Genomic DNA, 27358 nt, shown 5'->3' with positions numbered 1-27358 from the left:
CTTTTTTGCCAAACAACATTTTCTTGATACAAGTACAGGCCCATACTCTTTGCAGCAGATGATGTGCTCACCTGAAAAGGTAGCTCTCCTGCTTGATGTGTGAGTGAGAGTAAACCAGTTCCACAGTTTCTCCATGGAGAGTGACTGCAAGGATGACGTCCATACAAGAGCGGCTGTTTAGTGTGCTGAGAAGAAAGCCTTCACGTTTGAAGGACATTTAGCTGTGCTGACACTCCCCAGTTTCCCTTCCTACACCACCAGAAGTTCCTTGCAAAGACCCTTCTCTCAAAACCAATGGGAGAAAAGTTTAGCCCAAGAATGCCATTGCTCTTGGTGAGAACTGCACCCCTGAAGTCCACATAGGTGCACATCTCTTCACAGTGCTTGCAGCCTGCTGAAGGCTGCATTAAGCCTCATGGCCCAGAGACACCCAAGCAGAAACCTCTGAATCACTGCTGCTGTCCTTGCTGCTAGTGAGTTTTTGCCATGAGAAGAGATTGTCCCCAAGTCCAGGGACTATGCTTCCAGCATAGTCAAGGGCTGATCTGTGCTGCAGACTATACTGCAAATGGTGGGTTAAATGACACTGATTGGTGCTAGCAAACCTCAGCTCAGGAGGGGTGGATTGGCTGCCCTCAGGATCTGAGGTCTTTTTGGCACCTAACATTTCACACCCAGGTCTATTTTCCATTTCCTCACTAAAGCTATTGGAAAAAAACAAATGCTTCAGGCAATGCTACACCCAATGCTACAGTTGCTTAGTGCAAAATGTGCCTTTTCTATGGATGTTGCAGCCAGTCAGTGGGCCCTCAAAGCAGTTATGGTCAGAGAGCTTCCAGAACAGGCTGTTTTCTGCTGGCTCCAGACTGAGAGAATAGTAGCCTTGGGCTCGCTGCTGCTCTCACAGATAGTGCTTTCAGGCATGATATCCAGAATTTACATCTGTGTTTTCTAAGGAAGGCCAGAATCATTCTACATTTCCTGAAAAGATGATTGCTACATAACAACTTTGCTCAAAGCTTTGAGATTCAAATAAAAGTTTCCTAAATGTTTATGGCACCCATACTCGATAAGACTCAGCAATTGTGAAAGCTGAATATGAAGGGTGGTGGTTTTTTTGTTTGTTTGTTTTTTTTGTTTTTGTTTTTTTTTCCACCTTAGATGGTTGTATTTCAATTTCTTTTGCAATCTGGAAAAGAAAATCCCAACCCATGAAATTGAAATATGAATGAAATGTGAACTTGCTTTACAGTTTTTGTTCCATGTAAAACCAGTAATGAATGAAGACTGACTCAGATTTCTGGCAGACTCAAATCATCCAAGATATTAAAAAGTTTGGATACTACACAGCATTTTAAGGAACTTTATAAAATTTTAGGGGGGTAGAGCTACGTCCTAGTTGTTTAGGATCCGTAACTTTTAAGCCCTTGATTTATCCTACTCCAAAATTTTGCTATGAAATCTTCCCAAATTTGCATTTAACCTAATATATCTTGTACCTACTGAAGAAGGACCAGGAATCTTATTTTTATCAGTATTATGTAGATTTTATTATCAGTGTTCCATGAAAAAGCATGAGTACTAAGAACCTGCTTCAAGTATGCTGGGCAATGAAATACTCCTCACTTTCCAATTTCCTACCCTAAAAAAATGCAAAACTTAAAAAACAAAAACAAAAACCTCCCCAAATAAGAAAGTAGAGTGAGAGTTTTTTTTTGTGGTTTTTTTTTTTTTTTTTTAAATTATTATTGACACGTAATCATGTCTTCCATCGGTTGCTTGTATTGCTTGTACCATGCATCAACTAACAGCAGCTAAGGCTAGCACCCAGATGTCACAACTCGTACTTACAGGCATGTTTCTAGATTTTGGCTACTGAAATTTTTATTTTTCACTTAAATATGGAATATCACGTAACATCATAACACAGTGTGAGGGTTGATGCGGAACAGCCACCATGATTTTTTCACCAGCTGTCCTGTCTTCTCAGCCTTTCTCATTTACAAAAAGCAAGAAATGCTGCCACATGCCACCACTTCATAAGCTAGCACTTAAGAGCACATTAGCATTTTAGCAGGCAGTTTCCAAACAGGCAACTTCAAGGCAGATCTTCAAGACCGAAAATACACACAAATAGCACTGTAGCATCTAAGAACTCAAGCCACAACAATACAATGTTGTCAGTTTTATTTGTAAAAAAACCTACAGAGTTGCTGACCTTGTCCTTATCTGCACTGTATGCTCCTGTTCATGCTAAGCTTTGTTTATCTGGTTCTTTCTCTCTATATGCCCTGTGTTATACCATTTTTGGTAGAAGTTATTCATACTTACTACTCTCTTTCACAGTTCGTTCAAATGCAGTCTATGTTCTTTGTTCGTACACTTCATTAAAAGGAAGAAAACATTTACAAGTACCCTTCTAACTTGTAAAGATAATCACAATGTAAACCTCTACATTTTAAAGGCATTACATCACTTCTGCATTGTACATGCTTGTCTTAATGCTGTTGATAATGATTAAGATCAGACTCAAGCTAAGGATGAGCTGCTACAAGTTATTAATTAAAAAAGCTTCAACCTCTTCTGATAGTGCTTAAGGTGAAGTGTGGTTTGAGGCATTAAACAGGAATCTTCAAAAGAGTCCCAAGAAAGTTAGATGTTTTCATTGAGAAGTATCTGAGTATTTCCCTTCCACTGAAGGGAAAACCTACACCAAAGCCTCTAGCTGTAAAGTAACTGGATGGAAGTACCACAGGCCACTTCCATGGGAATATAAACTCAGATGCTTCTGAAGTCCTATCTACTCTAGGTCTTAGGTTTTAGTGATGCCAAACAGCATCCTATACTGAGGCTGGTAAGGCAGTGATAAATTACAAAGCTGTTTTCATAGAGGTTTTCTGGACCTGCCCCTCAAAAGGATGATTCTGAGGCTCCTGAAAAGTTGGAAGATCTTTCAAACTGAATGGGCTCTCATTCCAGATCCAAGGCAGGGCCTGGTATAAACTGAGAGATGCTGTTCAGCATGATTCTGTTGTACCACATCTTCCCTCCTGTATCTACAAAAGTGCTCAGAGATGATAGAAGCATAATGTCCCCCTGCCAAAAAATGGGATCTCATCCTACTGGTGGGGCCTCTTCCCAAGGACAATTTATTTCACAATCCCATGTTATGGTCTTGCCCAGAGGGAGAACGAGGAACTCCACAAGAACCAGGTTGTGGTTCACTGCTCTCTGAAATTATACATCTCTGCTTCAAAAACTTAAGAATCTCAATTTAGGTAGTGCATTCACAAGGTACACAGGTTTACATGGGTTTTACATGCATGTTTAAATACACTAAAAATAGTAAGTAAAAATATATGCATTGAAATAATACACACCCTTGATTTATGTACGGTTGGGTCACATTTTAACTGCTTTAAATAGCAAACATACCTAACCTCTCACACTAGTTATTTACTACTGCATGCTTAAAATAAATCGTGAAATGTCGGTGACAACTGTCATGTTGTCCTTCACTAAACATGAAAAGTTTGAGCAGCAGTAAAAACAAAAATACTGCATTGATATGGCATCAAAGTTTGTCAGTTTAAAGCTACTACTTCATGTATTTTAAAAATCCCCCTCAGAACACATCTGCCTATTACTATAATTCATCACCTTATACTCTATACTACAATATAATGTTTAAAATACAGTTAACTCTAACCCGTCAATGATTTTTTAATAAGGTATTGTACAAATATACAGCTATTTATAACAGATATAATAAAGCCATTAACATAACAGCAAGATACATAAAATTATAATCCCCAATACATGGAATGAGCTTTTCTCTGAGTCAGACAAAATCAGGCTCATTTTTTAATTATCAGCAGCGTTTAGTGAATGCTGAAGTTTTACTGATTTTGTGAACATTCAGTGAATGTAACAGATTTTACTGATGTCCTGAAGGATCAAGTGGTGTCCAGTACAGCTTCACAACGTAATTCCATCACGGTCACAATGTCAATAGATGTGCATGGTCTCTGAACTGGCTGTTGAGTAGCATGAAAAGTTTTTTCTGGATGCCTTACTGAAAGATACGCAAAGCAAATGACTGTTGATGGTGAAGTCCTTAAAGTTAAATAATTGTTTAGTGTTTCCCCCTAAAATTTAAGTGCACGAATAGTTAAACTACACTTGTAGTTTAGAAAGGCCCTTGTCTTGAGGAATATTTTACTTACAGAAGCTTCCATTGTAAAATGAAGATTCATGTTTCCCAATGACACGTGACGGAATGCTAATCTGTGGGAAATCATCCTTTGGCTTCTGGGTGTTGCTGCTGCTGGACTTACTTCGGCTGTGATCTGGTGTGGGCTGGATAGGCAAAGATCTGGCTGCCCTGGATCTCACCAGGCAGCCACAAACAAGGCGAAAGAAAGCTCGACGCATTTCCTTACTAGCCAAAGTATAGATGATAGGATTCATTGCAGAATTGATGACAGCCAAAGCTATAAACCAGTTGGCTTTGAATAGGACAGAGCATTCCCTGACTTGGCAGGCCACATCAATAAGGAACAGAATGAACAGAGGTGACCAACAGGCAATGAAGACACTAACAACAATCACAACAGTCCTGAGGAGTGCCATGGACCGCTCTGAGTTATTATGGTTAGTGACATTACGGCTGCTGGACTTTACCAGGATGTAGATGCGTGCATAAAGGATAACAATGGCTACCAGAATGGCTATGAAGATACTAATGCAGAATACAACATACTTCTTGGAGTAAAGAGGCAAAATTGTTGAGCAATCTGGCAAGTTGTTTATACAGTTCCAGCCAAGGATGGGCAAGGCACCCAAGGAGATTGAAATAAGCCAGCAGGTTCCAATGAGAAGGAACACTCTGTATTTTTTATTTGCATCATAAGGCCTCATCTTAATCATTGTCAAGTGTCGTTCAATAGCTATTGCTAATAAGCTGAAGGTGGAGGCTCCTAACGCAACAAACATACTGCCTTCCCTAATAAACCAAATTGTGGAGGACAAGCTCAGAGTTTTCTTCCCAGACATAAGAATGTTTACTTTGTAAACAATTCCAGCTAAAAGATCACAGAGAGCTAGATTGCCAATGAAAAAGTACATGCGGTTGTGAAATTTATTGTTTTTCCAAATGGCAATCAACACCATCAGATTTTCCAGGACTATGAAACTACATAGGATCAGAAATGCAACAGTGGTAAGGTCTATGTTATCAGTTGCCTTTTCCCTCAGAATAAGCTTTCCTGTGTAATTATAATGCAGTACAATCAGAGAGTCCATCTCCTCATTTCCTTCAATACCAACAACAGCAGCAGGTATCACAGTAACTGCTGACATAGTTTATTAGCTGCTGTTGGATGTTTCTTCTTTAATGTCACGAGAATTTAGTTCCAGTAATGTTCCACAAGAGGGAGATCAAGCCACAATCCTCCAAGTGCTCCTCTGGGTAGGCAGTGGATATTCCCAGATCCAGCGAGTCTCTCATGTTAATTTGGGAAAGCAGCTAAGAAACCAGATTCTGAAAATAAGAACAAATGCAAAGTAAGTCTCGCTGTCATCACACATCACCCATATAGACTGTGTGACTGCTCAAGCTGTAATACAGGCCCTGGATCCAAAAGGGATGTTGGCTATGGCTGAGTTCTGAGGTCACAGATTTATTAAGCTGGTGGTAAGGAAGCCATAGGTCTTGCTCCTCATGGGTTCAATTCTGCTATGGAAATATGATTTCAATGCAGAGAACTGTTGGTAAGTGTTTTCACCTGCAAAAGTTCCAAGTCCAAAAAAAAAAACAAAAAAAAGAAAGCAGGAGTAGAGAGAAGCTCCCAGCAAGCCTGTGTGCACAGTAACTGCTGCAATCTCAGAAAGGCTGGAGTGTATGTGGCACTGCCAAAGCACCACCCCATCTTTGCTGCCTGAGCAGTAGCAAGGCAAAATTACTGCTTTTTAGTTTTCCACAGAGATTTAAGGCAGCAGAGAACACAAGAAAGCATCAAACTTTGTCCACTGTGCACACTGCCAACGTAAAATAGCTTTCCACACTTAACAATACCAAAACTATGCTACTTGCAATTAAGGAGACACTCTGAAAGCCATTCATGATAAAGCTAATCCTACTTCAAATTCAAATTAGTTGACTTACGACTATCATTTTTTAAACAAACATAGCCAATCACATCTTTCTATTACTTTTTTTCTATACTGTGTATGCAACACATGCATATGCACAAAACAGAATCAGAGAATAGTTTTGGTTGGAAGTGATCTTTAAAGATCAACCCTTCAGCCCTGGGCAGGACTGCTACCTACCAGATCTGGCTGCTTGTGGCCCCATCCCACTGGCCTTGAACACCTCTGGGGAAGGGGCATCCAGAAGTTTTTTTCTGCGCTAGTGCCTCAAAGGGTGATGAGTAAAAAACTTCTGCCTAATGTCTAACCTAAATCTCCCATTTCAGTTTAAAGCCATTCTTCCTTGTTGTTTCACTATTAGATTATGTAAAAAGTAGGTCCCCCTCCTGCTAATAAACTCCCTTCAAGTACTGGAAGGCAACAATGGGGTCTCCTTTGGAGCCTACTCTTCTCCAACTTAAACAAGCCCAATTCCCTCAATCTTTTCTCGTAGGAGAGCTACCTTTCGACCATCCTCATGGCCCTTCTCTGGACCTGCTCCAATAGCTCCCCATCTCTCCTGTACTCAGGATCCCAGACCTGGATGCAGAACTCCAGATGAGGCCTCACAAAGGCAGAGTAGAGGGGGACAATCACGTCCCTCACCCTGCTGGCCACCCCTCCTCTGATGCAGCCCAGAATACAGCCCCAGCTGCAAGCACACACTGCTGGCTCATGTACAGATTTTCATCCACAAGGATTTCCAAGACCTTCTCTGCAGGGCTGTTATCAATGAGCTCTTCTCCCAGTCTGTACTCATATCTGAGATTGTCCTGAGTCTCTCTGCAGTTGTCCTTGTTGAACCTCAATAGGTTTATCTGTGCCCACTTTTTGAGCCTGTATAGGTCCCTATGGATGGCATTCCTTCCGTCTGCTACGTCAACTGTACTACTCAGCTTGTGTCATCATCAAACAGAGCACTCGATCCCACTGTGCTGAAAAGGACTAGATCCGAGATGGACCATTGAAAGACACCACTCATTACTGGTCTCCACCTGGACACAGATCTAGATATAAAATGTATAAAAGACACTGATTTAAGATTTTTCTTTTTTAAATACTAAAATGACCAGACATTGTTCTTTTCAATTTACTTCTGTTCTTCAAATGGAGACTTAGATTAATTGTAACATTTTCCCATGGACTTCGAAATGATGCATTTTCACAGCAGATTGATTCTCTTACCTCTTTTTTTGCACTTCCATGCATAAGTATTGGAAGAGATCTATACAGCTTTATAAAAATATCAGGCGGTGACAGAAGCGCTTAATACTCTACCAAAATGTGACAGGCACTGCATACTTCAATGAGAATCAGTGCTCATGCCTCAAGTGCATGCAGTAAGGTTGAATGGATAGCCAATTTTTCAGTTCAGCTACCAAACAAGGATGAAGACAAGAACAGAACTGATTCCATCTGAAGCAAATTTGTGTGTTTTTTTTTTAATTCATGAAAAATAGGAAAATAAAATTTCTGCTACATGGAGGTCACTTTCTATTGGTCTGCCCTCCCCCTAGTGTAACTTAATTTTAGGAATTTATAAGAGCTAGAACTCATATATATATACTATTTACAAAATGTCCATGAACGTTTCCCAAATATGTCAAAGGCACTTTCAAAAGAAGACATCAAGAGATGAATTAGAGATTTCAGCCTCGACTAGTACACCAGCAGTTTTCAACCTCTGACCTATACGGCGCAAGGACTCTCTTAATTATTCTACATAACTGAGGTATGCAGGCTTACTGTCAGTAGGCTTAGGCTTAACGCAGGAGTATATGTACTTTCACTGGAAAGCACACAGGTTTCTGAAGATCACAAAAGCTCCTGAGTTACCACTATTCCAGCACATCGTTTTGGACACTTCAGAACTGGGAGTGGAATTTCAAGTGCCTTGTAGAAGACTGGAGGAGCAAAGCAAGTCCCAGTTGAATGTAAATGGAGTAAAGGATGACCCAACCCATTTTTCCCACCCTCCCTTTTCCTTAATTCTCTCCTTCAGAAAAGAATGAACCTAACAAAAGCTTGTGGTGACATGACATAATTTCATTATCACATTCAGGACGTATCAAAATGATTGTCTGAGAGAGTGATTTTCTATTATTATTCGCCCATTCTAGTCTCTATGTCCAAAATTCTTTGGTGGAGAGAACCACAGGGAGAGGTTATGCAAGAAGCACAGTTATCTCTTGGAGCTGTAAGTCTTTTTCTCTCTGAAGATGGCAATCCCCTCATTCATTTCTCCTGATCTGAACTGGGCCCTCAAGTTGTTCACCATTTTTCTGAAGCATGAACAGCAAAGCTCTGAGCTTCACCTCAGCCAAGGTTCAATCTAATTGTAATTCAGTTAAAATCTGTACACTGTTATCACAGACTATCACAATCTTTCATTGTATTGAGTTACAACAAAATGCCACTGTTCATATGAATTGCAAGTGCTTGTCACTGTACAATAAGCAATTATATTTGATTAGAAAAGTATTCATTAATGATAGCTTAACTAGCATCAGACTGCTTGAGAGAATTGTACTCAGTGTTGTTACAACACCACATGCAACAAAATGCATGTTTCTATAAGACTTTTCCAAGCAGAGATATGATACTCTTCTATCACAGAGCAAATGCATTTCATTCTGACTCTATTGAAGGCAATGGTGCTATACCAGTTTCCCTGGCAGAAAGCATGGGTGATGCACTCAATCAGCAGAAATTACACTGGGTCTTTTTCATTGTTTATAATTACTTCTTCTCTTAAAATTATTACAGCAAATTCAGTATCACTGGTAAATCTGCCTCTGACAGCCCAGTGTCAAGGCAGTGGAGAATGTAACAGTATTCACCAGGACTCTATGGGAATGAATCTGACTCACTAGTCACCTGAAAGTACCTGAAATACACCTGAAAAGTCACCTGAAATACACTAAATTAAAAACTACTCCTTTCTGGCAGCAGCATTCAGCCATGCCATTTTTTAAAGATTGTTTTCATTCTTCTCCTTCTTTGTAGTCAGTAACTCAGAAATTATACAATTGGTTGTGTACTATAACAATGAGATAGCAGCAGTCAGATTTAGAATACCCATACCACTGCTTCCTGACAGCTCTACAAACTAGTCCTCCAAATGTCTCTGTGCCAGCCAGATGCAGAGGACTAGTCACTAGCTGCAAAGTATGGACCTTACCTTTAAACAGTGAAAAAAGAACCTGAAGAATATGTTAGTGTGCATTTCACATTCAGCACTGCTGTGGTAAAGTACCTCAGTACCCTGAGATACAGCGAGAAACCCACTTCATTCTCTCTAAAGGAAAGAGGAGAATCTCTATTGCTGCACCACCAGGCACCACAAGAAGCATAAAACTATAGGCAGAGCAAGGGCAACCTGACTATGACTCCCTGTGGATGCGTGTTCAAACAAAGGAACGATGCCAAGAACCACAGCCAAGTGGAACACAATTCAGCTGCCTCCTTTCCTGCTTATTCTGAGGATGGAAATAGCAGCTGGGTGAGCAGTGTGGCTGTGAACATCACGATCTGCCCATGCTGGCAAACCTTCTTGCCCACCGCTACATTTTATGATTTCAGTAGCTGTTAGTGTGGTCTCCTGCAGAGGTCCAAGATCCTCATGCGTCCTTCCAAGTTGCAGTAGAGCTCACCACCACAGCTGATGTTCCCAGAGTCTGATGATACTGCCTCCCACATGGAAAGGTCAATTCCGCATGAAAGTCAGTAACACTCAGTTCTGCCCCCTGGTACATCTCTACCACCCTCCCCAGACATACCACTAGTAGGTGGGCAAGCTGGGCTCTCCACAGGTAAGCCTGGGTAAGGCTGCTGGGGACAACCTGCAGTTTTCCTCTGGGACTGTGGAACTCCCAGTACCTGAAGGCAGCAGGGAGCTGATGACGAGACAGGGGTCTCTCTTCGGATGGGTGCTCTTTAACATCTTTATCAATGACATCGATGACGGAATCGAGTGCACGCTCAGCAAGTTTGCTGATGACACCAAGCTGAGTGGTGCGGTTGACACGGTTGAAGGAAGGGATGCCATTCAGAGGGCTGAAAGGTGGGCCTGGGTGAACCTAATGAGGTTCAACATGGCAAAGTGCAAGGATTTGCACTTGGGCTGGAGGAAACCCAGGCATCCATACAGACCAGAAGGAGCAGTCCTTGAGAGCAGCCCTATGGAGAAGGACCTGTGGATCCTGACAGATGAAAAGTTTAATGTGAGCCAGCAGTGTGCCAGCAGCTCGGAAAGCAAATGGTATCCTGGGTTCTATGAGAAGAGGGGTGGCCAGCAGGGACAGGGAGTGATTGTCCCCCTCTACTCTGCTCTTGAGAGGCCCCACCTGCAGTAGTAACTGTCCAGGTCTGGAGCCCTCAGTACAAGAAAGACAGAGAGCTATTGGAGAGGGTCCAGAGGAGAGTCACGAAGATGGTCAGGGGACTGGAGCACCTCCCCTACAAAGACAGGCTGATGGCGCTGGGCTTGTTCAGCCTGGAGAAAAGAAGGCTGCGGGGTGACCTCATTGCAGCCTTTCAGTACATAAAGGGAGCCTACAAACATGAGGGGAATCAACTATCAGCTAGCCCTCAGATATCAGGACAAGAGGAAAAGGGGACCCTGGGCAGCCTGGCCTAGCATTAAACAGGGAGGTTGGTAGCCCTGCATGTGGCAGGGGGGTTGGAGATTCACGATCCTTGAGGTCCCTTCCAACCCAGGCCATTCTGTGATTCTGTGATAATGCAGACTCCCAGCACCCTTCCGCAACTATCTGCAGCATACCTCTGTTCTCAGCAGGCATTCTGCTCAGAGACCCATAGGGAGTAAAGGGCAGCCACCATCTCATGAGTCACTGTGCAATTTACAGCAGCAAAAATAAGAAGTATATATTTTTCAAAACACTGAGCCAAACAATTTTCATTGTAGCCCAAGTCAATCTTACTAAACACAAATGAAAACAAGACTTAATTTACTGCTCCTTACATTTCCCCTTCACAACAGCATAAAATCCAGTTAAGTTTCGGACACCCACTGCAACTCATCTGGATTCTGTATTTTCCTACCTTCCAATCATCCATGAAAATACATGCCCAAACAGACTGGAGCCCCCCTCAACACCACCACACACATTCCTGTTCTTCCTTCTCTTCCACACATTGCCATATGCTTTGGCCACAAATTACAATTTTAAGAAAAGCAAAGGGAAAGACAAGAACGTATATTCACAGCCAAACCATTGTATATTTTAAAGCCTTTATAGATTAAAAGTAAATGTATGCAATTTCTCTGGTAACCCTGGCAGTGTCAAATTTAAAAAAAGGCTTTGAAGAACAGCCATGCTCAATGTAAACAGCATCCAGACAACAAACATCTGCTGCAAAACAATGTATTGGACAACTCAAATAAATTTTAAAATAATTGTTTTTGAAGTGAATGTTCTGGCAGTTTACGGCCGTTAGTAATGGTTACTTTTTGGCTTTGAAAGTCAGACATCCGTTTGCATTCTGTAACCCCGAACAGCACACGGGCACCTCGCAGTCCCGTCCAGTTTTGTTCCTGCATGTAAGCAAGCTAAAAGAAGGAATATTCACTTATTCCCCCCTGCCGGCCCCTGCTGCTCTCAACTTATTCCTCCCACCCCCAAAAAATCAGCACTCAGTTCGCAAACTCTAATTTCTCAGCAACTCGAACTTCGGGGGGCGGGGTGGGGGGAGTGGAGGAGAGGTATGTGACAAAGCACTCGTCGGAGCCGTCCGAGCACAACCCCGACAGCTCCGGAATGCTCGCAGAAGGCCGGCGTCACCTAACCCCGGCGCTCGGCGCCCCACTCACCGCTCCGCCGCTCCGCGCCGCATCCTGGGCTCGCCGCCTTCTGCAACTTTCCAGCTCCGAACAAGAGCTCCCTGGCGGCCGGATAGGGGATTCACAGCACTCACCCACTGCCGCACCGACGCCGGATAGAGGGTCCGCGCCGCGAAGAACAGTACCTGCCTCCCGCCCCCGAAGCTCAGTGGCAGCAGCTCCCGAGCTCGCGGGCTGTGCTGGGGCCGGGCCGGGACGGGCCAAGTCGGGCGGGTCTGAGATGGCAGCAGCCGTTCCCCGCCAGCGCTTCCCGCCGGCCCGGAGCCGCCCCGACCGGCCGGCCCCCTCCTCAACCCCGAAGTCTGCCCGCCTCCTCCCGCCTCCGTCCTGTTCTGCCTGTCCCGCTGTCAGTCTGTCGATGCAGACAGGCTGGGCGTGGAACAATAGCAGTGAGCACGGAGAGAGAAGAGCGGGGCAACAAAGCCCACTGCGGAGTATTTTTGCGGACCATCTAAGTGCTGTTGGAGAGAAGAGGGGGAGGAAATTCTAGGTAGTTCTTACTCATCTCGAATTATTAGCATGTTCGAGTGAGGCTCACCTTTCCTGCAGCTGCCCTCGATTTTATTGTGTCTGATAATCAGCAGTCGGCAGAGAGGGATGGCACCAGGTGAAAGGCACGTTTAGAAATTCCAAGCAAAAATTGTGGAGGTTTTACACTGAACTGCCAATTACAATAGGCCCTTCGCAAGGTATATCTTGACAGAAGTATTGATTGAATAAAAGTATCTCAAGGATAGCGATAGGCATGCAGGTTGCTTGAGTGCTGGAAGCTATACTTCTCAAAAGAAGTTGAAACTGGTGTTCTAGAATGTCTTAATTTACTCCAATTTGTAAATACTTATCTGTGGGTACTGCAAAGCATCCTGTCAGAAAGCAAAATCTTTCAGTCAAGAGTGCATACAGTGCGCAGGAACAGCGCAGCTGCACTGCTGAGTGCAGGCAGACCTCAAGGGTGCCCAGTGCCTCACAGCAGTGATGTTCTCAGCTCAGCATCATTGCACTGATACTCATGCCACAGTTTCAGCTGTCAAGTGGCCTGCACCACTTATCTGGTTAAAGTCCTAGAAGAAAGCAGAAATGGGGTCTTAAAAGCTAGACGTGTATTTTACACAAAGCTGATGAAACAGAATACAAGGTGGTTTTCTGTCACTTTTTTTAATCCATGGGAGATGATTAATAAAACATTTCTGGATAGGAGCTTAGGAAATAAGAACTACAGATGACTGTAGACTCTATAGACTACAGAAGACTGGTAAAATTGCTTTGAAGCCTCTGGGTCCAGTCTTTGAGGCCCTACCAAGCTATGGGCAGCACTGCGCTGCAATGAGAGTGGTGCTGGCCTGATTTCGTCTTTCCATCTTGCATACTGTTTAAGGTCTGCTCAGTTCTGTGGAATGAAAGTTCCCTCCACACTGCTTAGATGCACACGCCACTTCTTACAGCAAAGGGGACTCCAAGCCTGCGGGCTGGGGCTTTCTTGTACCATGGGAAAGTCTTGTCCAGCCAAATGACCCCAGAATGCTCTGCAGATACCCTGGAAGTCACTTTCCACATGCTGCAAAGCCCAGTTCTGGTAGAGATGTTTTGGTAGGCACCTCTTTGTCTTGCTCTCAGATCTGTTATTATTCTTTGTCCTTTCCTCTGTATTTCCTTTAGTACCTTTTTATACTTTGAGAGAGGAGCCTTGAGTCAGGAATCTGCCACAAGAAAGATTCTTTTGGCAACAGTGGCTGGAGGTGCCAAGCCGAGCCTTGCAGTGGATTTGGTGTGGCTCCTCAGTTGGTCCTGCCACAAACTTGTGAGGGTGTATGAGTAGCCAGGGCCCACAACAGGACAAGGAAACTGCCCTTCACTGCAGAGCACTGTACTTGCGAAATACTGTATATGTGGTGCAGACCAGATATTACTTCTGAGAATGCTGATGTTTGGCATCCCAAGCCCTTCTTCTGCCAACAAAACCCCTTTAATAGTATGATCCCAGCAGTAAGCACAGGGGACATTATACCCCCGCTCTTCCCTCTGGAAGGCAGGGAGGCAGACAGCAGGATAGTGCAGTGCAGGCTGGAGGAGCCTCCCAGGAGCAATGAGTGGAGAAAGGTCCTCAAGCAGGTGCTGTCAGGGATTTTCTGGGGTAACACCTCATATCCCAGCAGCTCTCCACAGCAACCCTCTGGGAGCTCAGCACAGCCCTCTGGTTCATTTCTGAACGTTGTGCAACAGCCTGAAAGGCATGCTTACAAATAGTTTTCCAAAAAGCTCTCAGCTTTGTTGAAGCACTCTTAAAAGAAATGGCATATTTCTGAGGTAAATTATTAGCAATCAGGTAAGAAACAGAAAGCATTGGCAAAGAACAATGGTCAATTTTCATAGCAACAGGAGTTTAGCCGCTGAATTGCCCAGCAACATGGAGTCTATTATGACCTGGAAATTCATGAGTAGCTTGGTGAATAGTATGCATAATGGCAGAGCAGCATTTGCTGATGTTATTGGGGTACTTAACAGGAAAACTAAAACTGTTCACAAAAAATTTCCAGACCCTAAAGGTCTTGAGTGACCTGCTGATAAAATGATGTGTCAGGTTCCAGGTTGCTAAGTGAAACATAGGAAAAAACAACTGTACTTATACATACATAAATTTGCCTGAAGTGTTAGCACTCAGGAGGGATGGATGTAATTGTGGATAGTTACTTGAAAACACTGTACTCATTAACTGTAAATGGGAAACTAATATTAGGAATGATGAGATAAGAAAAGAAAATCAGAGCATATTTCTAGTTGCTTCATCTATACACTATGATTGGCATAATGTGGTACAGTGAACCACAGAAAAGAGCACACAAGGTGACAGGATGGTTATGAAAGTTTTCTGGGCAGAGAAAATGCAAGTTGGCTGGGCCTGATCATTAGTGTGACGAAAGGGAAAAGTGCAGCAATGGAGAAAGACAGTTTAAAACAAAAGGAAAGAAATTTCCAAAAGGATAGTATTGAACTGAGGAACAGGTTGCTGCAGGAGAAAAAAGTAGAAGATGGTTAAATGTACACACAGGTACAGTTCTGATGACTCTTAAGCCTCGTGGCAAACACAGCATGGAACAGAGGTTGCTGAATCCGGGCTGGGGCAGCACACTTCCATCCCTGGAGCTAGTATGGGGTGGATCCCACCTGTTTTCTTTCCTCTCTTTTTGTAAAAACTCATGATCTTGGCTAAAAGGACAAACAAACAGTCACATAGGTGATGGCATGAACATTGCTTCTGCAGATACAGAAAAACTGAGCACTTATTTTGAGGGGAGGGGTGGAATTTAAGATGAATATAAAATAGGAAGATTCAGAACTCAGAGAAGTAGCTCAGCCAAAGCAATAGACTTGGAAGTGATGTAGCCAAGTTATGTGATCAGTCTGGAGCCTCACAGCACACTGTGGCAGCTGATGACTTTGTTTCTCTGTCATCTGTGTTCAATGGAGAATTTATAAGTAAATTTTGTCATTCAGAAATTGCTTCTGATTCAACTCAATAAGAGACGCGTATACCATTTATATTAAAGGGTTTTCAGCACAGGCTTGAAAGTTAAAAAAACAATGTTAGAACTTTACAAATACTTACAGGAATAAAAAAAAATGTGGTAACTGCCAGACAAGATGAAGCCACCCTCAGACTTGAGTTTGCAGTTTTTATACAGAAACACAGATCATGTGACATGAGTAATACTTTCTCAGGTACCAGAAGAAACTCTCTTTTATGTTAACTGTTTTAGATCTTATAAAACTTAGGGTCTTTCGGCTTATCAAGATTAAAAAACGTTAGTGCCATGTACTACTGATGCATTAGTTAGAAATCCTCACACAGATCTGTCACTGATTTAATTTCCTGATGTTCCTGAAGTAATTCTTCATAACTTGGAAAATCAGTCATCTATTTTTTATTCGATTGGTTTAATATGTAAACAAAACATGAGCAGAGCAATCTTAAAAAACTGCAATTAAAAACAGAAGGACATTTACCTAATTATATTATAACTTATTGTAGCTGTCTGCTTTTGACTGCAGCTGAGTTTATCTTTTTAGCAAGATACATTGTGCATTTTCATGTTTTGGTAATGAAGTTGTGCAAAATATTTTTCTTTGTAAAACTGGTTCTTCACATGTTTTTGTGCTTAAAAGCCAAGCTCAAACCCAATATTGTTTAATTCAGAAATGATTACTAGAATACGAAATATTAAAGAAAAACAAAGAAAAAGAGTATTAATTTGGAAAGCTGTTGAGCCATAATCCTCAGGGACAAAAACATATTTGGTTGCTACATCAAAGAAGTTATCTATCAATCACAGTAATTAAAGAAGATTCTGGATGCTTCAAAAATTATAATTTCACATCCTTATGCACTTTTTTTGTCATGGCTATGCATTTGTTGAATTATTTTGATTTTCTCTATTTGTTTTAAATATCTGTGCCCTCCTTTCTTTTTCAACAGTAAATCTGGCACGCTGACCCTGTAAATACACTGTATGAATGACTGAGGCCATGATCCTGCTGCTCCAACATTTCTAACCCACTTTGCTTGAATCACAACATCCCATAATGTGTTTTGAGTTCATAGATTTAAAATGGGAATCTTTAGAAAACAGTATTTGAGTCAGAGCATCTGAAAATATTAACATTGCTTTAATATACAATTTTGGAGTTTGTCTTAGGGGTGATTGACAAACACAGTAACCAAATACAATCACATGTGCTTTCTGTTCCCCCAGATCAGTACTTGGGAATGACAAAAAGGGAAATGCTTGGACTTTTCACAAGCTGAATGTAAATGCATATGAAGGCTGTAGGTTTAGAACAACCTGCAGAAAAGGAGAGAGAAAGAACACGGTGATGGTGAATGCGATAGGCAGTGCCAGCAGGGCGTCCCCTGCTTCAAGGTGCACTTTTCCTCTCTCACCCACCACAGGTTCTCTCTTGCTTTTATTTCTTCTCAGGTATTTTCCATTTGTACACTGCATCTGCATGGCCAGTGTGTGATACAGAGGCCAAATGGAACACCTGCTTGCAGAATAAACTATCAAGGTTAGCTCTCTTAGTATGCCTTTGTCTCAGGTGCTGCATGATCATATTTTAAATTCCTGATTAATGGGATGAAAGAGAATTAATCATTCTATAATATAGGGTCATCCCTTTGCCTGGGATTCCTTTCCAAGTTTGTCTTAGCACTACTAATACATTAAAATAGCTATTCCATAGATTCCAGCATTGGTAACATTAAATCCTGATTGAATCACATTCAATCTATTACTTAAAATAAAAAATAAAAAAAACACACAACAACCATTACTACTGTTGCTATTTGCAATACAAGTTACAAAGCAATACCAAACAATAAGCACACAATCCCAATCATTATGAGTTCGTGGTCATTTCAAGCCTGGTTTCAGTCTTTCTCATCATTTCACATCCTGACACCATTCTTTTCGTGGGTTCTGTGAGCTGCAACGGGGAGCTGCAATGGGGGGGTAGGCACAACCATTCCCCCTTTTTCTTTTTCTGCATGCAGGACAGTAGCAGACATTTTGTTAAGTAAACATTTTACAATCCTGATAGCTATACTAATATAGTTATAATATAGTTATAGTTATAATACCTATTCCCAGCAACAGCCCCTGGTATAAGGACAGATAAAGCTACCCATGCGCTATGTTTAGAGTGGATGTCACGCATGTCTTGGAAAGTGAGAGAAAATATAGTGAGTTTACCAATGTAACATGGATCCCCAAAAGCATTTACTGGTATTTCCAAACATAAAATATGTTTTCTTCCATCCCTTAGATGTGTTACTGATCTTCTGAGTTCCAAGAAGATTTAACTCCTGTGGGTCCCAGAGTACAGTGGTATTGAGACTCCTAAGAAGCTTGAAAGAACAATCACCTGGAGTATCCAATACATTGCAACTACCTTGGAGTAAGCAGAAAAGTCAGAATCATTTAGAAACAGCATCCCTATAAAACAAGTTTGGAAGGGATCAGTGGCAGAAGCAAGCGTTAAGCAGAAGTCAGTCTGGCCTGCTGATTTAGCCCAGGTGACCCACATATTTTATTGCAGGTTGATTTGGTGCGGTTCAGGTAGCGCTTCCACACCAAGGGCAAGCACTGAGAGCAGGAATCCACATAGGGCCATCATCTGTGGAAAGACAAAAATAACCTCTTCCTACAAATATGGGGCCCTTCCAATCTCCAGTCAATGGATCGTTGTAAGATACTTCAGTAGACTCAGATAGCACTTTCATGGTAGTATCTGAATGATGCAAGATTATAGCAGATACTGATGGACCTCCTCGTACAGAAAGGAAATTAAGGAAGAAGAGCGCTCATGAGGCGATCTGGCACATCATGGATATCACTCATTTGGTTTAGTTGAGCTTCTAGCGTGGCATGCACACATTCTGTAATAGCTGGCCCATTCTGTTATAGGCTGGCCCATTATCCGTTTTAATTTGTTTTGGAACTCCCAGGATAGCAAAACATAAAATCCAGGGTTTAATGACATATCTAGCAGATTCACTCACTAACGGAGAAGCCCATATAAATCTAGAGTAAGTGTCAATAGTGACACGAACACATCACAATCGACCAAACTCTGCAATATGGGTGACATCTGTTTGCCATGCTTCCAATGCTTTCAAGCCTCAGGGATTAGTCCCCAGACCAAGGCCACCGTTATGGTGACTGCACTGTGGACATGTTTGTACTATCAAGCTTGCATCATTCACGCCAATATTAAACTGTCTATGTAAACCACGGGCATTTTCATGAAACATCTCATGAGAGTTATGAGCAGCATCAAACAGATTAGCAGGAGTCACCATAACCAATTTATCAGCAACAGTATTACCCTCCCCTAAACCAAGTTGGCTACGAATGTGGATGACACAATATGGTTCTTTTCTTTGCCATAACGTGTGCTTAAGACATAAAAACAGAGATAAGCCACACGTTCTTGTTGTCTCTAACGTGGGCATCCTCAGTTCTTTGACATATGCCAGCGGCATAGAGGAAATCAGTTACAACATTTAGAGGTTCATTTGGCCACGCAGTAAAGGCCCATAAGATCGCCTTTAGTTCCATAGTTTGTAAGCTGCCTCGTGGCTCTATTGGCACAAGCTGCTGCTTCCAGCTATTGTCCCACCACACACAGACAGCTTTGTGGTTAAGGCGTCCAGCGTCAATATATACTGTGTGACTGTCTACTGGTCATTTTGAATACCGAGTTATTCAAATCAGTCAGTTTTTTCCAGGAACTGCACTACTCGCTGATCTGGGCGTTCTGTATGCAAATGGCCAGGGTACCCTTTCTAAAGCCAACTGTAAGGAGAGGGAGTGACTGTACACCCACTCTGCCCACAGCAAGGTAAAGGTAAACTAATATCGTCAGGTTCTCAACCTGCTATGCAGTGAACTCTGTCTCTGCCCATACGAATCACTTCAGCTACTGTATTGATATGAGTCATCAAGAACGACTGAGGCTGAGCAGGGGGAAGCAGCCATTCCAGCAAAAAAAAGTACAGAAGGAGAAGCAGCAAATTGTTTAGTAGGCCTGTTTTGAGGAGAAGCGTGTGGTTTTTTGGGGGGTTTTTTTGTGGGTTTTTTTTTTTTTTTCTGTTTCCCCATTGACAAATGACTGTGAAAGGATGCTTCTCCTGGATATACACAACAAGGGAAATGTCATGAAGTAAGGATTGACGATGGCTAGCTGCCTTTTGAATTTGGGCGGTAATCTGAATTAGAGCCTGCTTAGCCTCAAGCATCAGTACGATCGCATCTTCAGCATATCTCCCCCTTAACAACTTTAGCAACGGTTCTAATTGAGCTTAGAAATGCCAACCGATGGCCGCAGCCATTGTAAGTGACCTAAAAGAGTTTGTGAGTGTGGAAATGTCAATTTTCGATTCTACGGTCTGAAGATATATCATAGCATCTGACAATTTCCAACCCAGATATAACATAGGAGAGGTGCGTTGCACTTTCTCCGGTACCACCGTAAGGCCAAATTGAGAAAGATGGGAGATTAATTGCACTTCCCAGCTATAATCAAAAGGCTGTTCCTGACAACACAGTATGCCATGTAATAATAAATAATCATATGAGGGTTTGCTTTATGAATAGGTTGCAAGGCTGTGGCTACGAATAGCTGACGCATAGTTGGAGAATTCTGTGTCTTGAGGCAGTACATTCATACTGAGAGGCTGGCTCTGCTGTATTGACAGATGGCACAGAGAAAGCAAAAAACGCTTACAGTCTTCTTTGTGGTGTGTTTCCTGTATTCCCCCTTTTTTGTTTATTAAGAATGGATTTCAATGTTAGATGAGTATGCTCGATGATAGTTTGTCCAGTGGTAGAATGAAGAATGCCTGTAATATGTCTAACACCCTATTCTTGGAGGAAAGTTCGAATGTCTTTAGAAGTATAAGCAGGCCCGTTATTGGCCTTAATTAAGTTATACGCAGGCTGCAGACACCTAGCAGCAGGCGACGCAGGCGGGGCGGAGGAAGGTAGAGTCACGGCAAGCAACGGGGGCGGGCGGAGGCCGGGAGCGGCGCGAGTGTCGGGGGCGGAGCCGAGGGCGGGAGCAGGGTGAGCGCCGGGAGCGGAGCCAAGGGCGGCGGCGTGGGGGGAGTGTTGCGATTTGTTTTCTCCGCGGTCAGGGGTGGTGTCGGAACCGCGGATCGAATCCGGACCAGGGCTGCTTTCTGCACCGAGGGTAGCGGCGGGGGTGGGAGGGGGGGCGATGGGGAATAGTCGGAAGAAATTCTTCCTTGTCAATTCTTTGTTTAAGTCCTTCCATTATTTGGTTCCAAACAAATAAAAGTTTGGCAGCCGTGCTGTCTTTAGTAATAGAAGCCTCCTGGAGTTTTGCACCAATTTTGTCCCAAAGCTCTCCATAGAAAGAGAATCCAGTTTTCTGAAATTCAGGGACAATTTTGCTTAACCATTTGAGAAAAGTAACTAATGCTAAGGTAAACACAGGGTGATTCTGAAACGTTAAAACTAACTGTAAGGCTTCAAGATTTACTTGCTGCTCCTTTGTTAGTGAATTCCCCATAGTTCCCGACTGCTCACCTCTGACCCGCTGAACGGTGCAGGCACACGTGAAACAGTGGCGGCGCTGCCGCATGAGTCGGTGGAGCAACAGGCGCTATCAGAAGGACAGGACCTGTAGAAGGCACTAGTTGAGAGCATTGGTCAGGTCCTGTACCCTTTGTTTGCCACACAGAGATTTCCAGATAGCATAATCACTCTGTTAATATTTTAACCTCGCAATTCAATTTTTCCAACCTCTTCACCCCCATCGTGGCTCTCTGATTCTGCAGGAGACTGCTCCTGGCAGTGTCATTCAGGAGTGATGTCACGTATACCCCTTTTTCCTGCTGCAGTACTGTCATTTGAAAGATCAGGAGCTGCTGCCTCTACCGATGCTTTTACCTGACCTGCCAAGGAACACACAGGGTGTGTGATACCCCAAATAGGCACGTCAAACACCAAAGCTGAATTAGTCGTTGTACTGGCCTGAATAGCTGCAGCAGCTACTTGTCACTCAGCTTGCATAGCTTTCAAAGAGTTAATAATAGACCTCCAGAAGGGGCCATAGTATTTCTTCCTTTCCACCACTAATGACTGATTCCCACATGCAGTCCCCAGTATCACGCCATTTGTTGACGGTGAATATCAGTGCCACTTCTGACAAATGTCCCTTGTTCCGAGCCCAATGCACCAGCTGGGTCATACCTTTAGGAGATGACTGTTCCCCTCTCTTAGAGAGAATACTTATCAGCAGTTTCTCCGCAGCTTCTCACTTCATCGTGGATACAAAGGGCAGGTTGCGACCCCACTTCCAGCTAACTGCAACACTTACGTCGGCACCTAATCCAGCTACTGCAACACACTGCCAATCTCTGTCGCGACCGTCCTGCTGTTGTCCACTTCCCCGAATCGTCCCACGAAGTGTCCCTGTTTGGGCGCCAAATGTGGGGAAGTCTCAGGATTCTCGGGACGCGCTAGAGACATAACAGCACACCAGTGTGGTTAAAAGCTATTAGTCTACTTTATTGTTAAGTACTACTCTATTTATACATGTTAATAGAACATTCTGCAAAACACTCTTCAACCATTCACACAGGCGCTTAGCCAATCAGAGCCATGAGATGTTCTTTCTTCTTCTAAAGGTATCCTTGGTTCTCATGCCGCTTATCTTGCTCCACAGCTGCTGCTCTGAACAGTTTTTTCTTATGTTCACACACAGAATGAATATGGCAACATCTGGATTCCTGGTACATGTTGATTGGTGCTCTCCTGGCACAGCGGAGAAGCACAAAGCAAGGTAAGTTTTCACTTGAACTCATACTGAAAAGATGAATAAATAATGAATGAATATTTTGCAATGCTGAAAGAATGGACTTTGTGTAATAATGATGCTTAATGTGCAGTATCATGGTACTCCAGGCACTGATTTTCCAGCCCTACTTCAGTCCTCCTGAATTAAACTGCCCACAGCTCTCTGTTTTACTGTTTTCCTGAAAATGTTTACCTCTTCCATGTCAGTCTATGGCTTAGTTGATAATCCTTCATTCTAAGGGATCATGACAGCTGTTCAGGCAGGCAACTGTGGCCATAACTCTTTTAATGTTTGGGAACCTGGAGAGGGGCTGTCCCACTGAGGACCACCTCATGGTGCCAGACCCCGATCCATACATCTGAACAGGACTGTTCACAGGGCCCCAGCCACTGTTTGACCACCACCACCCCAGGCACAGCCAGGGGATAATAGGAAATGCAGCTGGAGGTGGTCCCCCTGCAGCCTGGCTGAGTCTAGGGTGAGGTGAGGTGCTCAGCTCAAGCTGAACTGTGGTCCCTGGCTCAGGTGGGACTGTGAAAAAGTTATCCCGACCGTGAATGTTTGGGTCATTAGAATGATATGGCCTACCCTAGGGCCTTGACATTTAGTCCTCCTGCCCTAGGACCTTGACATTTAGTCCTCTCTGATGAACTTCATGAGGAGTCCATGAATCAGAGCTCTGTGGTACTCCATGCTTAAAGACACTGCAGTTTTGTCCTATGTCAAGTTCACTCAATTAACAACTGATCTTTCCACAAATGCAACTCCAGAATTCTCTCAAAGCATATCCTGGAAAACACAATCCAAGCTGCATGCTGAGACGCATAAGCACTGGCCTGTTCCACGTGAAGGGACTGTATGACTGATTACATCTGCACACTAACCAGGAAGAACATAATTACCACTGACAGGGCATGTCAGGATCTTCAAAGGAAAATCATAGCAGGATGTGTGGGACTCAACTGTGAAAACCTGATACCTATTCTCTTTATACTGCAAAATTCTAGACAACTTGCCTAGACCTGAACAGTTCACACAACAGTGGGTCATAAAGAAAGAGATTTAACATTCTCTGTACCTTAGCATGCATGCAATTGTGGGCAGCCTAGATTAAGGCTACGTATACACACCCTCTAATACCTGCTTAGGAGAATTAGGACTCCTCATCAGCCAGTTTGCCATTTTCACAGTGGCCGTGTGAGGTGGCCATAGGTGGAAGAGAATGCAATACAGAAGCCTTTCTATATATTAATAGTGTGCCAGGCTACTACTCAGTCAAAACCTGCATCTGGACTTGCATCTAAGTAGGCAGGGAGTTATATGTAATATGTAATATGCAATATGCAATATGCAATATGCAGTACGAAAAATAGGTTGAGACATGGAAATGTGAGTGGTCTCTGTGATCTTATGCTCTTTGATTTAGTATGGAATGTCAGGGAGAAGTGTTTTACAGAGAGTGGTGAGGTGCTGAAACAGGCTGCCTGAAGAGATTGTGGATGTGCCTCGTCTCTGGAGGTGTGCAAGACCAGGTTGGATGGGGCCCTGGGCAATCTGGTCTAGTACCAGATCTGAAGGCTAGTGGCCCTGCCTGTGGCAGAGGGTTGGAACTTGATTGTTAGGGTCCCTTCCAACCCAAGTCATTCTGTGATTCTATGATTTTATGCTTGGACTGAGTGTAAGAAATTAGAAGGGAAGCGGAAGAAGGGAATAGAAGAAATTTTTTATTTTTTAAGAAAGAAATGGACCAGGTTTTCAAAGCCATTGAGATATTCTGATTCCCGTGGAGGATAATAGGGATTGAGAATGCTCAGAAAACTCAAAAAACAGGCATCTGTATTGACTTTATAATAATGACTCAAAATTACAATTAAAACAAATTGTAAAACGAATACTGTTCAGAAAAGAACTCTAGATCTCTCACAGCAACCCCTTAATGATCTCATGTTTTTCAACATATGTCTCCCCTTATACTGAAGATAAATTCCTCTAATACTACATAGAATTCTTAAGAACTGTTATTTGATGAAGCAAGAAGTTCCCCAGAATCCTTATGTGCCACTTCTTTGAATCAGAGCCTGAGAGCTTCTTAGGAGCTAATGGTGCATTTTTTGCTATTCAATAGAACATGTAGGTTGAAACATCCCAGTAAATAATGGCCTTATTACAGTAGCCTGCAGATTAAACCGGGGATCAGTTTGAGCAGTCCCATGTGCCTCAAATGGTGTCATTGGATGGAAAGGCACTGACGGCAGAAGAAGATCTTTAGGTGATTGAGGCTGCCCAAAATAATGTACACATACCCACATGATGCCACATCTGTATGTAAAATAATATCAAATTGCTTTAAAGATTTGAGTGTATTTTTTTGCTGTTCCTCTTGGGTCTGTGTATGCACTGTAAGTCTGTGCTGAGTAGTAACATCCACAGTATAGCTCGGTTACTGGAAGCATTATTTCTCTGGCATGGGACACTCCACTCTGCTAAGCAATGTGCATTCCTGGGGGCACACTGCTGCCTCTTCTGGAGTGTCTGCCACATTTCTAAGGATGGTGTCATGGCTTTATGATTCTTGTTATCGGTATTCTGTATCATAACATCATGTAGTGCACTGAGAATTAGAGTTAATGCTCCAATTCCTTGGATTGTCAATAGTTCTGGGTATACCTGTCTCAGAAGGGAAGAAGAACTACATACCCAAGAGGACTTTTCGTTTCATTTCCTGTTGAGAGTGAAAGATAAAACTTTTTGCAGGTCATGAGATGTCCCCTTTTTTCCCTTTCTGCTTGTCTTTGCACAGTGTGTGTGCTCCTTAGCAGTCTCACCTTCAGCATTGTAGTAAGTCTTTCGATTTTTGGACACTCTCATTTTATTTGATTCATTAGCCTCAATTCCAGTTATATTGTATTATATTGTGTTATCTTGTATTCTGATATCATATTCAGTAAATAAGTTTGTTTCTTCTCAGACTGTTGCTTGGCCTTTAGGCCCATCTCCCTGCCCTTTTCCTTTCCCTCTCTACCAGGGAATGGTCTGTGGCTCCCTCCACTCCACTAGACATGGAATCAGGCTGAACCAGCCCATAAACAGTTGACAGATGTTAAAGAAAAACCTATCCTTATTGCATTCTATACACATAAGTTGTTTTATTTACATGAAGCTGTTCTCTGGGTCTGTTATATCATAGAATTATAGAATAATAGAATATCCTGATTTGGGAGGGACCTGCAAGAAACACTGAGTCCAACTCCTGATTCCATACAGACCCACCCAAAACTCAAATCTTACGTTGTCCAAATGCTCCTTGGGTGTTTGGAGCCTTACCCACTGCCTGAGGAGCTTTTTTCATACCCAGCCCTCTCTGGTGAAGAACCTTTTCCTAACTTTCACCTGACCCTCTCCTGACACAGCTCCATACCGTTCCCTCTGGTCTTGCTGCTGTCACCAGAGAGCAGAGCCCAGCACAAACCCTCTACTACCTGTGAGGAGCTGTGGGCTGTCTCCCCTCAGTGTTGTCCAGGCTGAACAAATGAAGGACCTCAGCTGCTCCCCCTACATACTGTTCTCTAGATCCTCCACCACCTCTGTAGCCCTCCTTAGGACACTGATAATTTTATGTCCTTCTTATATTGTGGCAACCAAACTTGCACACAGTGCTCAAGGTGAGGCAGACACATGGAGTGGCTGGACAATCCCTTCCCTCAACCAGCTAGCAGTGCTGGGCATGAGGGACCTCATCTTGCTGTCAACCAACACCCCCAGAACCCTTTCCATGGGGCTAATTTCCACCCTCTCATCCCCTAGTCTGTGCATATACCTGGGGTTGCCCCATTCCAGGTGCAGAATCTGGCACCTGTTCTTGTATTTGGTGAGTGCCGAGTACTCCAGTTTGTTAAGGTTTCTCCACCCTCCATCCTGTTGAGGGAATCATTGACTACTCCTTTTTTAGTATTTTCTACAGCTATTTAGTAGACAACCAACTTTTTTGTCTATTGATCTGCACTAGCAATCACTACATACCATAAGAGTTTCCAGTCCGTTTTGCCAGAATGACCTTAGAAAATTCTTTACTAGGTTCTGTTAGCAGAGAATGCTGTCCTTAAACTGTGGTTAGGTCTGCCAGTCGTCTCATTTTCTTTCATATATCACCTAACAGTTGATGCAAACTGGATGAGATATTGGTCTTTTTTTCACGTCAACAGAGAGATTCCTGCTGATATTGATAGTTCTTGTATTATTTCTAAGTCTCCTTTTCATTTACAACTTCCCCTTTCTCTTCTTTTATTCTTCAGATCCTCAAATGTTTCTCTGAAACTCAAGTTCTCCAACTACAGTGTGTTCTTTTCCTATTCAATTTCTTGCATTAACTATTCCTATGTTTGTATATATTCCTATAGCTCTGCTTCCTTTTGTTGAAATCTCTCTCATGAATCTTATGTTAGTATTCATTTCATAGAATCGTAGAATCATAGAATCATAGAGTTGGAAGGGATCTTTAAAAACCATCTAGTCCAACTCCCCTGAAATGAACAGAGACACCTAAATCTCAGTCAGGTTGCCCTGTCTACCCTGGCCTTGAAAGTCTCCATGGTCAGGGCATCCACTACATCTCTAGGCAACCTGTGCCAGTTTCTCACCACTCTTGTTGTAAAGAACTTCTTCCTTATGTCCAATCTAAATCTCCCCTCTTTTATTCTCTTTGTCCCGTCTCAACAGACACTAAGAGTCTCTCCTTTTCTTATGCTTTTAGATACTGAAAGGCCACTCTCAGATCTCCCTGCAGCCTTCTCTTCTCCAGGCTGATCAGTCCCAGGTTTCTCAACCTATCCCTGCAGGTGAGGTGTTCCATTCCTTGGATCATTTTTTGTGGCCCTTCTCTGGATACAATCTAACAGATCTATATCTCTCTTGTACTGAGGAAACCAC

The 27358-nt window shown here is 42.9% G+C and overlaps 1 protein-coding gene across 1 annotated transcript; it reads right to left on the bottom strand.

Moving 5' to 3' along the window:
* Nucleotides 1-1547: 1547 nt before the first annotated feature.
* S1PR3 (sphingosine-1-phosphate receptor 3) lies at nucleotides 1548-12310 on the bottom strand. The gene is made up of 2 exons (XM_042864981.1): nucleotides 12026-12310; nucleotides 1548-5542 (listed from the first exon to the last, which is right to left on the bottom strand). Exon 2 carries the CDS (start codon nucleotides 5359-5361, stop codon nucleotides 4219-4221), a length of 1143 nt encoding a protein of 380 aa, XP_042720915.1. The 5' UTR covers nucleotides 5362-5542; nucleotides 12026-12310; the 3' UTR covers nucleotides 1548-4218.
* Between the last annotated feature and the right edge of the window lie 15048 nt (nucleotides 12311-27358).

This window comes from Lagopus leucura, unplaced genomic scaffold, assembly GCF_019238085.1.
Source record: "Lagopus leucura isolate 7727_CA_CO unplaced genomic scaffold, USGS_WTPT01 Super-Scaffold_774, whole genome shotgun sequence".
NCBI classification, from domain to species: domain Eukaryota; kingdom Metazoa; phylum Chordata; class Aves; order Galliformes; family Phasianidae; genus Lagopus; species Lagopus leucura.
Note: the sequence above shows the minus strand (reverse complement) of the source record. Positions and strands in the feature narration are given on the sequence as shown.